Source organism: Heptranchias perlo, chromosome 5, assembly GCF_035084215.1.
Source record: "Heptranchias perlo isolate sHepPer1 chromosome 5, sHepPer1.hap1, whole genome shotgun sequence".
NCBI classification, from domain to species: domain Eukaryota; kingdom Metazoa; phylum Chordata; class Chondrichthyes; order Hexanchiformes; family Hexanchidae; genus Heptranchias; species Heptranchias perlo.
The window spans coordinates 66,272,433-66,283,564 of NC_090329.1; the positions used below are offsets into that span (position 1 = coordinate 66,272,433).

Here is an 11,132-nt window from a genome sequence, read left to right on the forward strand (position 1 = left end):
CAGTGAATTGCCAATCTCAGGCGCCCTGTCTAAGTGATGTGTCAAGTGAAAATGAAGCACTTGCCATTGGGGAGAGAGGAAAGTTCAAGGGTAAGTTGCCCCCTTGCCCCCAGGTGGCTGGATACAAAGTGACATGGAGGCAAGTTGTCTGCTGGTGGTTCTTCTTGGGAATAGTGTATGACATTTGAGAAGACATTTCCACCACCCAGTTTTCCCAGCAAGGAGCAGTGCTTATAGGGAGCAAATTTGAAATCCTAGGCAGGTGTGGCGGTAATTACCTGAGATGTGCTCCCAGTGAGCACTGATCCTCATGGAATCACTCCTTGGAGAACTGAGGAACAGGAAGTGTTGAAAAAAAGTCAAAAGCAAATAAACAAAGGCAGCTTCATGCAGTAACACTTGTGCTTTTACTTTTTCAGTCTGTACAGAGCACTTCTACTTCAAAACCTTTCCCAAAACCCAAGTATGGGTTTTTTGCTAAAAAGGGTAAGTACGACCATGAAACTGAGCATAAACAGACCCAGTCATATGATAAACATTACTCCAAAAAATTTATTCACATGAATATCTGTAATTTAATGGTTATTACTGAAGTGAAAGAATTTGTGTTTTGCTGCATGTTAATTATATGATCAAATTGGCGATCTTGGGCCTGGATTTTAACTGTCAGTGGATTTCCAGTGGAAAACTGCATTTGTGAGTTAATTTTCTACCCGTCTGCACCAGAATTCGGCCGGGATTCATTTGAATGCTCATTAAAGTTCCGGGCGGGAAGTCAGCAGGAAGCGAACGAAAATTGGGCAGCCTGGAGGCTGCCCGTCGACTCCAGATAGGTGGTGGGATCGGAAGCTGGGGCCGTCTTGTGAGGGTCTTGCGATCTGGAAAGGGAGGGGGCAAATCTGCAGCATTCCTGCTCCCCCTGCTCACAAAGGAAAGTTTTTAGACTTTCCTGTCAGGGCCTCTTCTGTCTCCCAACCTGCTTCTTTCCTGTCAGGGCCTCTTCTGTCTCCCAACCTGCTTCTGCCTAGTGGGAAAGTAGCCTCAGCTTCCCCGCTCAGGCCCGGGTTAAACTGCCATCAGGTCCCATTGAAATGACACGACACCGATTTGCATAAATTTATGAGGCTTTAAGTGAGCAACTCATCCGCTTGCAAAATCCGACAGGTTAAAATCGGAAATAGTCAGGATCTGAGCAGGTGACTAACCTGCTCGTTTTGGACTGCTCACCCGCCCGGTTTCTATTGGGTCACACTGGGATAAAGCAACTTACAGTGTACCTTGTATTTTTATTGAGTTCATAGGAAAATGTTGATGGATCCAAACATTTTAAAAGCACATTGATAGTTTTTAGTATACTGCCAATCAGCATGATGTGCAATGGATGTGTGGAATAATAGAATTTTTTTTTAAATTGAAAATTTATAGTAAGCACAGTAAATACATAATGAAATTCAATTGATGGGAACCTAACAGTTGGTCGAGTCTGATGGAGCTAAGGTTTGCCAAGTAAATGATTGCTGGTTTGTCACCCAGAGCTGTCTCTTGTCTATCACAGTTACATTCTTCACAGATGTAGAACTTTGCTAGCCTTGCCTTGGATCTTGGGCACAATTAATTTCTTGAGTTTTAGTGATCCACGTAAAAAACATTTTTTACTGGTTTTCTTTCAATTTACCTTTTTTTTGCCACCTATTCCTCCCCATTAATTCTCTCCTGGTTTTTGAGGCTAAAAACAAAACCTGAAAAACACCTGGAAAAATACCTGGGTTTAAAATTGGCTTTAATGATGTCGTGCCAATAGTATTGGTTCTACTTAATGGGACGTTGTCATCATAACAAAGGACTACTTTACAGCATTTATATCCAGTGTGCAGTAATATTGTCAGTGATCTGATTACATTGTGTTGGTGATCACAGTTTCCAAGGCCCTAAAATGACACCATCTAATGTACAATCATTTAACGGTTTAGTCTATAATTTTTCTCTTCATTATTTTAGCGAAGGTGCTAATCCGTTTAAAATAAATATGGGTCATTTTGTAGAGTGAAGCTCCCCGGTGGGGGCCTCACTATACATGAGCAGGGGTTTCAGAATTGACCCTGTAGTATTATAGCCCTATCTCCAACTCACATTGACATCTAGCAGAACACCAACACTTTCGTTTCAAACCCCATATCCTATCCACCACTACGACTGGCTATTTGCAACTTGGCAGTATATCCTGCCTCTACCTTTACCTCTCTCCCGCCACTGCTGAAAACTTTATTCAAGATTTCCTCATATCCAAGTTTGATTTCTCATTCTAAACTCTGCTGCCTGCATCCTATCCTGCACCAAGACTCCCATTCCCTTACCACCCCTGCCCTTATCAACGTCAAATGGCCCCTCAATGCATTGAATTCAAAATATTTGCCCTGCACCGTCTTAGTCCTTCCGACCTCTGCTACCACCTCCAGCACTATATTACAGTATGTGTTACATTGAGCCTACAGCACAGAAACAGGCCATTCTAACCAACTGGTCTATGCTGGCATTTATGCTCCTCACGAGCCTCCTCCCTCCCCAATTCATCTACCTTTATCAGCATAACCTTCTGTTCCTTTCTCCTTCGTGTGGTTATCTAGCTTCCCCTATAGATTAGCATCAATGCTATTTGACTCAACTACTCCTTGTGATAGCACGTTCCACTTTCTTACCACTCTTTGGGTAAAGGGGTTTCTCCTGAATTCCCTATTGGATTTATTAGTAACTATCTTATATTGATGACCTCTAGTTCTGGTCTCCCCTACAAGTGGAAACTTTTTCTTTATGCCTACCCTATCAAACCCTTTCATTATCGTAAAGGCCTCTATCAGGTCACCCCTCAGCCATCTCTTTTCTAGAAAAAAGAGTCCCACCCTGTTTAGTCTTTCCTGATAAGTATATCCTCTCAGTTCTAGTATCATCCTTGTGAATCTTTTTTGCACCTTCGCCAATGCCCCTATAGCCTTTTTATAACATGGAGACCGGAACTGTGCACAATACTCCAAATGTGGTCTAACCAAGGTTCAATACAAGTTTCGCATAATTTCTCTGTTTTTCTATTCTGTCCCACTAGAAATGAGCTCCAGTGCTTGATTTGCCTTATTTATGGCCTTGTTAACCTGCGTTGCTACTTTTAAAGATGCCTTTGCTCCTCTACCCATTTAGACTCTTATTATCCAAGCAGTATGTGGCCTTCTTATTCTTCCTTGCAAAATGCACCGCCTCACACTTATTTATATTGAAATTCATTTGCCAATTACATGCCCATTCTGCAAGTTTATTAATGTCTTCTTGCATTTTAACTAATTCTTCCTTTGTATTAAGCACACACCCCAATTTGGTGTCGTCTGCAAATTTTGAAATTGTACTTATGATTCCTGAGTCCAAATCATTGATGTAAATTGTGAACAACAATGGTCCCAGGACCAATCACTGTGGAACACCACTTCCCACCTTTTGCCAATCTGAGTAGCTATCCTTAACCCCTATTCTCTGTTTTCTGTTTTGTAGCCAGCTTGCTATCCATTCTGTTACCTGTCCACATGCTCTGGCCTTAGTCATGAGTCTAAAATGTGGTACCTTATCGAAGGCCTTTTGAAAATTCAATTATATTACATCTACTACAATACCCTTGTCTACTCTTTCTGTTATTTCTTCAAGAATTCAGTAAGGTTGGTGAAGAATGACTTTCCTTCTGAAATCCGTGCTGACTATTCTTTGTTATATTTTCATTTTCTGGATGTTTTTCTATTACATCTTTGAGTAAAGATTCCATTATCTTTCCTCCTACCGATGTTAAGCTAATTGATCTATAGTTCCCTGGACTTGTTCTATCTCCCTTTTTAAATATAGGAATCACATTACCTATCTGCCAGTCCTCTGACACTATTCCCCTTTCTAATTAATTTTTATATATATGTAACAATGCCTCTGCTAGCTCTTCCTTAACTGCTTTCAATATGTGCAGATGCAATCCATCCGGACCGGGGATACTATCCTCTCTAAGTTTGATTAATTTATCAATTATCTCTCCGCTTTCTATATTAAATATCTTTATACCTTTTTTGATCTCCTCTTCCAATGTTATACCCACCTTGTTAGTAAATACTGAGGCAAAGTAACTATTCAATATTTCTGTTATTTTGTTTTCATTACCTGTGAGCTTATCTCGTGCATCCCCTGGTGGCCCTATGCCTATCCTGATTTTTCTTTTGTTATTTATGTGTGTATAGAATACTTTACTATTTATTTTTATATTCCTTGATAATTTAATTTCATAGATCCTCTATGCTTTCCCAATTGTTTTTTGACATCCTTCCTAAATTGACTATTCTTCTTAGAGCATGCCATATTTTTTGTTTCAATTTTACCTGTATCTCTTTATTCATCCATGGTGTTTCATTGTTGGCTAGTTTGTTCTTGCTTTTTAGAGGAATAGATTTCTCCTGAACTCTATTGATCACCGTTTTAAATATTTCCCACTACTGTTCTGTTTCCTTGTCTGTCAATATTTTTTCCAGTTTACCTTCCCTAGTTCCATTCTCATCCCCTCAAAATGAACTTTTTTCCAATCTACTACATTGGTCTTTGTCTTACTTATGTCTTTCTCAATCATTATTTTAAACCTTATTACGTTATGATCGCTATTACATAGAATCACAGAATCCTAGAAAGGATGCAGCATGGAAGGAGGCCATTCAGCACATTGAGTCCGTGCTGGCTCTATGCAAGACCAATCCAGCTAGTCTCACTCCCCCATCCTATCCCTGTAGCCCTGCAAATTTTTTCCTTTCAAGTACTGATCCAGTTCTCTTTTGAATCTGCTTCCACCACCCCCTCGGACAGGGCATTCCAGATCCTAACTACTCGCTGTGTAAAAAAGTTTTTCCTCATGTCACCTTTGGTTCTTTTGCCAATCACCTTAAATCTATGTGCTCTGGTTCTTGACCCTTCCGCCAATGGGAACAGTTTCTCTCTATCTCCTCTGTCTAGACCCTTCATTATTTTGAATACCTCTATCAAATTTCCTTGCAACCGTCTCTGTTCCAAGGAGAACAACCCCAGTTTCTCCAGTCTATCCACTTAAGTAAAGCTCCTCATCCCTGGAATCATTCAGGTAAATCTCCTCTGCACCCTCTCTTAGGCCTTCACATCCTTTCTAAAGTGCAGTGCCCAGAACTGGACACAATACTCCAGATGTGGCTGAACCAGTGTTTTATAAAGGTTCATTATGACTTCCATACATTTGTACTCTATGCCTCTATTTATAAAGCCCAGGATCCCATATGCTTTTTTAACCGCTTTCTCAAACTGCCCTGCCACCTTCAATGATTTGTGCACTTATACCCCCGGATCTCTCTGTTCCTGTGCCCCTTTTCGAGTTGTGCCCTCTAGTTTATATTGCCTCTTCTCATTCTTCTTACTGAAATGTATCACTTCGCATTTTTCTGTGTTAAATTTCATCTGTAATGTGTTCGCCCATGATGTGGAGATTCACATTCACCTGAGGAAGGAGGAAGCCTCCGAAAGCTTGTGAATTTCAAATAAAATTGTTGGACTATAACTTGGTGTTGTAAAATTGTTTACAATTATATTCTCTTGAAGTCTATCATTATCCTCCTCACTGTTTACTGCTCTTCCAAGTTTTGTGTCATCTGCAAATTTTGAAATTGTGCCCTGCACACCCAAGTCCAAGTCATTAATATATATATCAAGAAAAGCAGTTGTCCTAGTACCGACCCCTGAGGAAAACCACTGTACACCTCCCTCCAGTCCGAAAAACAACCGTTCACCGCTGCTCTCTGTTTCCTGTCACTTAGCCAATTCTTTATCCATGTTGCTACTGCCCCTTTTATTCCATGGGCTGCAGTCTTGATGATAAGCCTACCATGCGGCACTTTATCAAACGCCTTTTGAAAATCCAAATACACCACATCAACTGCATTGCCCTCATCTACCCTCTCTGTTACCTCATCAAGAAACTCTATCAGCTTAGTTAAACACGATTTGCCTTTAACAAATCTGTGCTCGCTTTCCCTAATCAATCCACACTCGTCCAAGTGACTGTTCTGTCCCAGATTATTGTTTCTAAAAGTTTCCCCACCACTGAGGTCAAATTCAGCCTGTAGTTGCTGTGTTTATCCTTATACCTTTTTTGAACAAGGGTGTACCATTTGCAATTCTCCAGTCCTTTGGCACCACCCCCGTATCTACAGATGTTTGGAAGATTATGGCCAGTACCTCAACAATTTCCACCCTTACTTCCCTCAGCAACCTAGGCTGCATCTCATCCAGACCAGGTGACTTAAGTACAGCTAGCCTTTTTAGTACTTCTTCTTTATCATTTTTTAGCCCATCCAGTATCTCAACTATATCTTCCTTTACTGAGAATCTGGCAGCATCTTCTTTCTTGGTAAAGACAGATGCAAAGTACTCATTTAGTACCTCGGCCATCCCCTCTACCTCCATGAGTAGATCTCCTTCATGGTCCCTAATCGGCTCCACCCCTCCTTTTACTATCATTTACTGTTTACATGCCAATAGAAGACTTTTGGATTCCCTTTTATGTTTGCCACCAGTCTATTCTCATACTCTCTCTTTGCCCCTCTTATTTCCTTTTTCACTTCCCCTCTGAACTTTTTACATTCAGCCTGGTTCTCACTTGTATTATCAACCTGACATTTGTCATACGCCCATTTTTTCCATTTCATCTTACTCACTATCTCTTTTGTCATCCAGGGAGCTCTGGTTTTAGATGCCCTACCTTTCTGCTTCATCGGGATGTGCCTAGACTGTACCTGAACCATTTCCTCCTTAAAAGCCGCCCACTGTTCAATTACATTTTTGCCTGCCAATCTTTGATTCCAATTTACCCAGGCCAAATCTGTTCTCATCTCATTGAAATTGGCACTCCTCCGATTGAGTATTTTTACTTTAGAGTGGTCCATGTCCTTTTCCATAGCTAATCTAAACTTTACTATATTATGATTGCTGCTCCCTAAATGCTCCCCCACTGAGACTTGCTCCACTTGCCCCGCCTCATTCCCCAGAACCAAGTCCAGCAATGCTTCCTTCCTCGTGGAACGGAAACATACTGGCTAAGGAAGTTATCCTGAACACATTTCAAAAATTCCTCCCCCTCTTTGCCCCTTATATTGTTATTGTTATCCCAGTCTATATTAGGATAGTTGAAGTCCGCAGTTATCACTACTCTATAGCTTTTGTACCTCTCTGTAATTTCCCTGCAAATTTGCTCCTCTATATCCTTCCCAGTAGTTGATGGCCTATAGAATACATCCAGTAGTGTAAAGGCTCCTCTTTTATTTCTTAACTCTAACCAAATAGATTCTGTCCTTGACCCCTCCAGGACATCCTCTCCCTCCAGCACTGCAATATTCTCCTTAATCAATGCTGCCACCCCCCTCCTTTCTTTCCTTCCCTATCTTTCCTGAAAACCTTGTATCCAGGAATATTTAGTACCCAATCCTGCCCTTTTTTGAGCCAGGTCTCCATTCTCACCATGACATCATATTCCCATGTGGCTATTTGTGCCTGCAGCTCACCAACCTTATTTACCATGCTTCATGCGTTTACACACATGCACTGCAAACCAGTCTTAGACTTTCTTGTACTCTCTCTTAGTCTGTTCCCACCTAATACTGCACTATTACTTGCTCTAGTGCTATCTTTCTCTTCCGATCCTTTGTGCACCTTGTTTCTCCTTTCCAATGCTACAACCTGGTGCCCATCCCCCTGCCAAATTATTTAAACCCCCCCCCCCCCCCACAGCACTAGCGAAACTCCCTGCGAGCACATTGGCCCCAGCTTCGTTGAGGTACAACCCGTCCCGCCTGTACAGGTCCCACCTTCCCCAGAACTGGTCCCAATGCCCCAGGAATCTAAAGCCCTCCCTCCTGCATCTCTCCAGCCACACATTCATCTACTCTATCCTCCTATTTCTATACTCACTAGCGCATGGCACCGGGAGTAATCAGAGATTGCTACCTTTGAGGTCCTGCTACTAAATCTCTTTCCTAACTCCTTAAAATCTGCCTACAGGACATCATCCCTCTTTCTACCTATGTCGTTGGTACCAATATGGACCACGACCTCTGGCTGTTCACCCTCAACGCCCCCCCCCCCCCAGAATGTTCTGCAGCCACTCAGTGACATCCTTGACCCTGGCACCAGGGAGGCAACATACCATCCTGGAATCACATCTGCGGCCGCAGAAACGCCTGTCTGCTCCCCTAATTATAGAATCCCCTATATAATTACCTAGATGTTCTCCTATGCTTACTTCTCTTATCTACTCCAGTTTATTTCCCATTACTAGATCCAACAGTGATTCCTCTCTTGTTAGGCTTCTCACATACTGGGTAAGAAAGGAGTCTTGTACACATTGTAAAAACTCCATTCCCCTTTCCCTACCTCCGCTTGCCAGTTTATTTTGGGATAGTTGAAATCTCCCATGATTATTATTCTATGTTTCATAAATTTGCCTACATATTTCTTCCTCCACTTCCCTTCCACTATTAGGTGGTCTGTAGAATATACCTATTAACATGATCGTTCCCTTCTCATCCTTTGTCTCAATCGATAATATTATTGATGTCCCTTTTTTCCATTGCCATTTTGTTGTCTCTAATTAGTACAGCTACCCCACCCCCTTCTTTGTTCCCTACCCTTTCTAAATATATTATATCCTGCAATATTTAACTGCCAGTCCTGTTCTTTATGTAAACATGCTTCAGTTATCCCTACTACATCTGGCTCTTCGCTATGAATTATTGCCTCCAATTCCCTCGTTTTGTTTCGGATACTGTGCACATTGCTGTACAGTTGTCCCCCCCACCAAGGTGTATTTTGCCCATTTCCTTTTATGGGCCTGCTAAGCATCTCACAAACTCCTGGGCTTAGAGCGTTCACAACAATGTACTCTCTGCTCTTCCAATTGGCCTCCTTTTCACTCATACCATTAAGTGATAGAGCCTCTGGCTTCCTCAACTTCACATTTTGGGCACTCTCCGCAAACCCCTCTGCCTTGTTACCTTGTACCCTTTGAAAAGCACCTCACATCCTACTTCTAGGACCACAGCTTCAGTCACCGTACATAGCCTTTCTCCCATCATTGCTCAGTGTCCGGTTGTCAAACTCTGTAAAACACTTCTGTTACATCTAAAGGCACCATAAAAATACGCATTATTGTTGCTGTGGACACCTAGCCCCATGCTGTAATTAAAAACAGCTGAACAGGTAAGTAAATGTATACTAATACAACATTGCTACATGACTCCAATTGTTTTTAATTCTTTTCTGTTCTGATCTGTCAGAAAGCTACGATTTTACTCGTCAGTTACACTCGAGCGATAACAACAAATCTCTGAGCTATTCTACTCTGAATTAACTGCTGGATCTCCGTAGATAAAACTGACCATCTTCAGATGCAGAAGAAATGATAAAAAATCAACTTACATCTCCGAGAAACCATTTTAGAAGTGATTCAAGAAGAAATGATTACTGTTGTTAGAAGTGTATAAAATTGTGTGGAACATTGGGCATCTCATTAACATACATGACTTTTTTTGATGGGGTAATATTTTTGTTGCGTACTAGGGTGATAATTCATATCAATGAAAAAAATAAATAAGAATATTTTGGTGTCAATTATCGTTTGAAAGTTGATAATTTCCTGCAGTATCATATAGTTCATTAGAAGATTGTGCTAATAATGTGAAATAATTCACTGTCATAGATACCTCACTTGCATAAGTAAACCAGATAATGTGGTTTTGTAAACAATGTCCTAGTTAATTTTAGAGGGGTGTTTTTGTGTTCTGTTTAATGTTGGTGAGTGAACGTCCCTCTTTTGCCTCCCAGGTGTATTTCCCCCATTTCCTTTTATGGGTCTGCTTGGGGTCTCACAACTTCTTGGGCTTAGAACATTCACAACACTGTAAGATTAGACTGGAATTTTGGTTGATTTTCTGTTGGATGTATGGAGAACTTTGCAGAAACTTTCCTCAGGAATCTAATGTGCTGGACTGCCTTCCTTCAATGACTCAGCTGGTAAATACACTGGTCAACGTGGAACTGAGCCATGCAGACAGCTTTGTTAGCTGGTTTCAGTTGGGTTAGTAATAGGGGTGGCCTCGGTATTCCTGGGTCGGGAGGGGAAAGAAAAATTGCCAGGGTTCCCACTTTTGATCACCATTCCCTGACTCCTGCTGGAAAGTGTGCTTGTGTGGGTGCTGCGTAAGGACAGGGCCGGGCTTTGTTGTGGTATCTCTCCCCATGATTGAATGACCTGCTGTCACTCACTGTCTAGGTTCACACATAAAGAATGGCCTTTTGTGGGAGGACCAGAGGATTACTTGTGTCCTTGGAACTATATTGCAAATTGAGTCAACACCTTCAGCAGACGAAGAGAGAAAATAGGAAAGGAGAAAAATTGCCTGGTCATCCTCAGTAGAGTGAATTGTACATGGTCTGTGTAGGAATAGATTCGATGGATAAATAATCTCTTTTCCATATTTTTTATTGCTCTTATTACAGCTGCATTACTAACTACCAAGCTTCTACCGATTCTACTTTTTAAACTATCCACTGTGACTCTCTCTCTCTCTTGTATCTTGTGGGTAAGTTTTTTTAGATTCACACTGCTGACCCGGAGCTTCTCACATCAGGAGCACATATTGAGAATTCAGATAGAGAGATCGGTGAACCCCACAGGATTTTCCATCACTGCCCTCTTGGCTTAGAATGCTCCATGTCAGGAGTTAATTTCATAAAATCTACCCGTAAAGTTTTAGTCAGATAGTGGCAGTGAACCATGTTCAGGGAGTAATCAGGAGAACTTTTCTGGTTGCCCTCTGACTAGAAAGTGTAAAAATGTTGTAAACTTTAGTACAAAATCCTCCTGCCCCTGTACACGTCTTTGTTTTGTTTGATTTGCTTTAAAGCATTTGTTATTTTTAGTGCTCTCTGTTTCTGGGTTTCCCCATACCTCACACTGGGGTAAATTTTACCAGTAAGCGTGCTCAGCACAGGGCCTCATTCGATAAGAGGACAGATCAGTCATGAGTGGAAGTCAACAGGCTGGTTCATGG

General features: G+C 41.5%; 1 protein-coding gene across 1 annotated transcript in view; it reads left to right on the forward strand.

The window, feature by feature from the left end:
* Positions 1-9,635, forward strand: part of LOC137321401 (adhesion G protein-coupled receptor F4-like) — a 118,566-nt gene extending 108,931 nt beyond the window's left edge. The window contains exons 14-15 of the mRNA XM_067983789.1: positions 420-486; positions 9,357-9,635. Coding sequence (XP_067839890.1) covers positions 420-486; positions 9,357-9,430 — 141 coding nt within the window. The 3' untranslated portion in view covers positions 9,431-9,635. The remainder of the gene's footprint in view (positions 1-419; positions 487-9,356) is intronic.
* Positions 9,636-11,132: the final 1,497 nt, after the last annotated feature.